General features: G+C 37.6%; 1 protein-coding gene across 1 annotated transcript; it reads right to left on the bottom strand.

Moving 5' to 3' along the window:
* On the bottom strand, positions 1 to 3555 carry LOC100578816. The gene is made up of 3 exons (XM_003250612.4): positions 3158 to 3555; positions 2620 to 2736; positions 1 to 1456 (listed from the first exon to the last, which is right to left on the bottom strand). The coding sequence occupies exons 1-3, from the start codon at positions 3216 to 3218 to the stop codon at positions 1332 to 1334; spliced, it is 303 nt and encodes a 100-aa protein (XP_003250660.1). The 5' UTR covers positions 3219 to 3555; the 3' UTR covers positions 1 to 1331.
* Between the last annotated feature and the right edge of the window lie 767 nt (positions 3556 to 4322).

The raw sequence follows: 4322 nt of genomic DNA on the forward strand, positions 1-4322 counted from the left end.
TAAGAAGGAGATCGTTTATTTCGATTTAAATATCGTAAGCGTCTTCTATCATCTATCAGGAAAGTTGCTTTTGACCGAGCCAGCGATCACGTCACGTGTTATTTAGTATTTCTTGTCGAAACGAGAATGTTTGTTTCGTTACCTTTCGAAGAATTCCTCCGTGGCGTGTTTCTATATTTAGTGTCACATGTTCCTCGTGTCTGGCCTCGGGCAAGGTATCTCTTCCTTCTCTCGCTTCCCTCTTCTCCTCCCCGCGTGCGCGAAGAATCCGAGCGATATATCCCTCGCTCGCTCGTTACTCTCGTCTCGAGCTAACGCTTTACAACACGTTCGTAATTCGCATTGACGAATGCGTCACCGTCCCGCGCTCTCTTACATCTCGGCGAGAGATGGCCGACGATAGAGGGAGCCTCGAGCTGTTCCCCTTTCTCTCTCGCGCGCCACGATTCTTCGAGTGACCCTCCAGGGCTGACCAACACGACGCTAAATCTTCCGTGCGTGCGTTCCCTCACCGTCAAACCGTCCTGCATTGCCCGCGGCGATACGTGCCCCCCTCTTCTCTCCCTCTTCCACATCCACTTCTTATTTCTTCCTATTCTTCCTTCTCTTCTACTCGAATTATTCGCTACTTATTTATTTGAGAAAGATTTAATTTAATTTAATTGATCGATTGATTGCGAAAGGGATGGAAAGAGGTTAATCTTCTTCTTTTTCTAGAAATTAATTATCGATTAATTTCGAATTGTATTATATACGACAATTGATCGTCTCAAAATTATTTGAATATCGTTCGACTAGTTTCTTCTAGTGTCTCGTAAGTTTGATAAAAAGAGAAAACTACCCAATTAAAGATATATCGTTCATAGATCATCGACTACTAAGAATAATGCAAGAACATTGAAGAGAAAATTGTTTAATAACATATAAAATCATCGATCGTTCAAATTTCCACACTCAAACACGCATGCTTCGTTAAAACGAACACCCTTCTAACTACTACATTTTCTCATTTTCACTGGAAACGAACGGAGCAAGTGCATATTCGCGGAACTTTTCACATTCGCACTAATTTCACTCGCTTGTGTCGCAACGTGTTCACAATTATCAAGCGGCGCACGCCATTTTTCGTGACGCGCTACAGTCCACACGCGCGCGCCAACCATTCGTCGCTGTTGTAAAATCGATTAAAACTCGCTTTTCTACCGTGTGCTGCGAACAGATGATTCGTACATTCATAGATCGGCCGGATGTCGAGACTCGAGTAATCGGTGTTACATTAACGCTATTGTTCGGATGCTGACCTCTCGTTTTTTTCTTCCTCTCTTCACGGATTAAACCAACGTGCAACACACTTTGTCCGATGGACAATCGACGACCGCGTGACGCAGAGACAGGGTGCAGGTGTCCATGCACTCGCCCGCGAAGTGGTGGCAATGGGTTCTGTGTTCCGATTTCACTGTGAACACGAAAATTGATTACGTATTTTTATGCGCAAAATTATCAAATTTTCGAGGAAAATGTGTTAATTAATCATATGTAAATTGAAATGCAACAACATTTCTCGATAAAGAAATCTTAAGTAGGAATAATCGTTTTAATCGAGGAAATGAATCGTATTGAATTTTTTTCTCAATCTAAGGGCGATTCTCTTAAATTAGCAAAGTTTTTGTAATATTATTATAAAAATAATTTATTAGCTCCAAATATTCGAAATATTAAAAAGAAATACAAGATGAGATTATTTCTCCATAATCACCCAACGAATTACCTTTCTCGAGCTCCTTAACGAAATGGTGAACTCGAAGAGAGAAACAAGCTGAACGTAAGTAATAGATTGGCGACATGTTTCGTGAAAGTGTGGACAGCGTGACGCATGAATTAACCGGTCGATGGTTTCGTTCCGAATTCACGCAGTGCAAAAGTGAATCTCGAGAGCATTCGATTTGGCACGGTGGAAATGACGGTGTTGCGTGTTGTGAAATTGCTATATCCAGTTTGTAACGCTGAGTTACGTTATCGTTACTCAGGTTTTATAATTACCTCCTCCGTGTATTTTCTAACCGTGACCGGAATAAACGTTTCGACAACACCTCTTTATCTTATCGATAAAAGAAATACTGGCGCGAAAGAGAACGAGGGAAAAATTGTAAATCGAACGTCGAACACTTTTCAGGAACTGCTTATTCAGGAATAAATAAATTCTTCTATAAGTTGGTTTGGAATTAAATTTTTTGAAGTTAATTAAATGAATTTTTTTATATTCTTCGTTTTCGATGGATAGAACGTTTAACAGAAAACTTACTTTTTGACAGATTGTAATAATTTTTTCGTGTTTAGAACAAACACAGAACATGTTGAATTTGATTCGAATGTAAGTGTATTTTTTTTTCAAGATTGAAGCTTGTTTATAGAAAGGAGGATAATTCAATATCATTTGTAAAAATAAGAATATTTTACAAATTGTTAATTATATATTATAATTTAAAAAAGCTTCGCACTCAACTGTCTGTAAATTACTTCAGTTTCTTAATTCCTAGTTAAAAATGGATTCGAATTAACGAAGAATAAATATATCCAACTTTCGTCCTTCGTTAATTATAACATTTCGAACGAACTTACCAATGCTGCAACACGTGTCACTCGATCGTGGACACGTAGCGCCCACCACAAAATGCTCGCACTTTGTCGAATCGAGGCAATTCTCTTGGGGACATATGCTGTTTGCTGTCGTGTATTCTGTAAATTGGATGTTAACGTTATTGCTGCGAAAAATTGTTAAATAATCGTTGATGTTTCGAAAGTTTCGAAGCGAATAGGGTGAACGAAACGAAGGAAGGGTTATTTATCATTGACCCCTTCGAAAGAGGGCCATTCGTTCTTCGAAAAGAGGAATCGCGTAGCTATTTTCTTCGTGATTGCTAAAATCGATAATTAAATACGGATAAAGATCAAGAGTATTAAAAAAAAATTCTTGATCTTTGTTTTATCGAAATGAAAAAATTATTCATAATAAATTTATTTCTAGATCCCTTTCAAATGAAATAGACAGATATATTAATTTTACTATTTTTTAAATTAAAAAAAAAAAAAAAAGAAACGATTAAAACACTGTTCTCGAGATAATCGATTCCACATTTACACGGATCTTCCTTCTTACCGGCAGAGTGCAGAAGAATGGCCACGAGGGCGACGAGAAGGACGGATATGCGGAGTTTCATGTCGTTCGAATCGGACAGAAACGCGTGCCTGTTTGACGGTCGACGATTCAATGGTGTCTCACTTTCCCGGGTCTGGCATTATATAAACGAGTAAGCGAGCAGCGTTACGCACACAGACGCACGCGTCCACCCATTTCGTCGCCGTGCATTTCATTATCTTCACCAGCGAACGATGATGTACGAATGTACGCCGTCGTTTGCTTCTGTTTTGAAACGGATCGATCGGTGATTTCCGGATCTCCTTCGTACTTCCCCTCCCCAGGCGAATAAACAAACGTATTGCTCAAGTTAAACGAACGGATTGATGTTTAATCTCGTCACAATGTAAATACTTCTTGTGGATTTTGAAATATTTTTTTGTAAATTTTTCTCTCTTTATGGAAATTTTCTTCTCTGTACGGAAGGTTCTTTTGATTAACATCTCTTTGGAATTTATAAAATTATAGGTTTTTTTTTCGTTTTCTTTATATTCTTGTTAATTTATTTTTTTTCTTATATAGGTTTATAAATATATAAGTTTCGAAGCATTTTATCATTTTTGTAATAATATAGTTTCGAGAGGTATTAAGCTATTTGTTTAATAATAATTTCTTTTATATAAATCTACAGATAAAATAATTATCAAAGTTTCTCTGCGAAATCGTACCAAAATCATTGTGCCAATTAGAATCCATAAAATTCCAAATATTTTCTACTCTTTTCTACTCCTCTTTCAATTTCTATTTTTATTACACCGATGCAAATTTTATTTCCGGTGATTCATTAAGAATTATCTTCATAAAACTATGAGAATTTTCTTCTCGTCTCTCCAAGATTTTCACAATAATCTCGATGTCGTGAAAGAATCAACGCGTTTGGGATCTCCAACTTTTTTTTTTCTCACTCTCCCGTAACGACATCTCTCCATCAATTTTCTATCTATCCTATGATCCATGCATCTCGGCTGGAAAAGATTAACGAGCCTAGACTAGCGATCCAATGCTATCCGAATTGTGCCGATAAAACGTTTTACCGGTGATTTATGAGAAGTGGTGCACAGTTTAATGGAACAACCATCTCGAGGTAGTCGATGGTCATACCGATGGAACGAATTCCGGCAACCTT

Source organism: Apis mellifera, linkage group LG7, assembly GCF_003254395.2.
Source record: "Apis mellifera strain DH4 linkage group LG7, Amel_HAv3.1, whole genome shotgun sequence".
Lineage (NCBI taxonomy): Eukaryota > Metazoa > Arthropoda > Insecta > Hymenoptera > Apidae > Apis > Apis mellifera.

What these genes read in the sequence shown, in the direction of transcription:
- LOC100578816 (XM_003250612.4), bottom strand. Translation starts at nt 3,218, where the DNA reads ATGAAACTCCGCATATCCGTCCTTCTCGTCGCCCTCGTGGCCATTCTT. An exon ending in CATTCTTCTGCACTCTGCCG is followed by an intron (nt 2,737 to 3,157) that starts GTAAGAAGGAAG and finishes TCCAATTTACAG; the next exon opens with AATACACGACAGCAAACAGC. An exon ending in TGACACGTGTTGCAGCATTG is followed by an intron (nt 1,457 to 2,619) that starts GTAAGTTCGTTC and finishes TCGTGTTCACAG; the next exon opens with TGAAATCGGAACACAGAACC.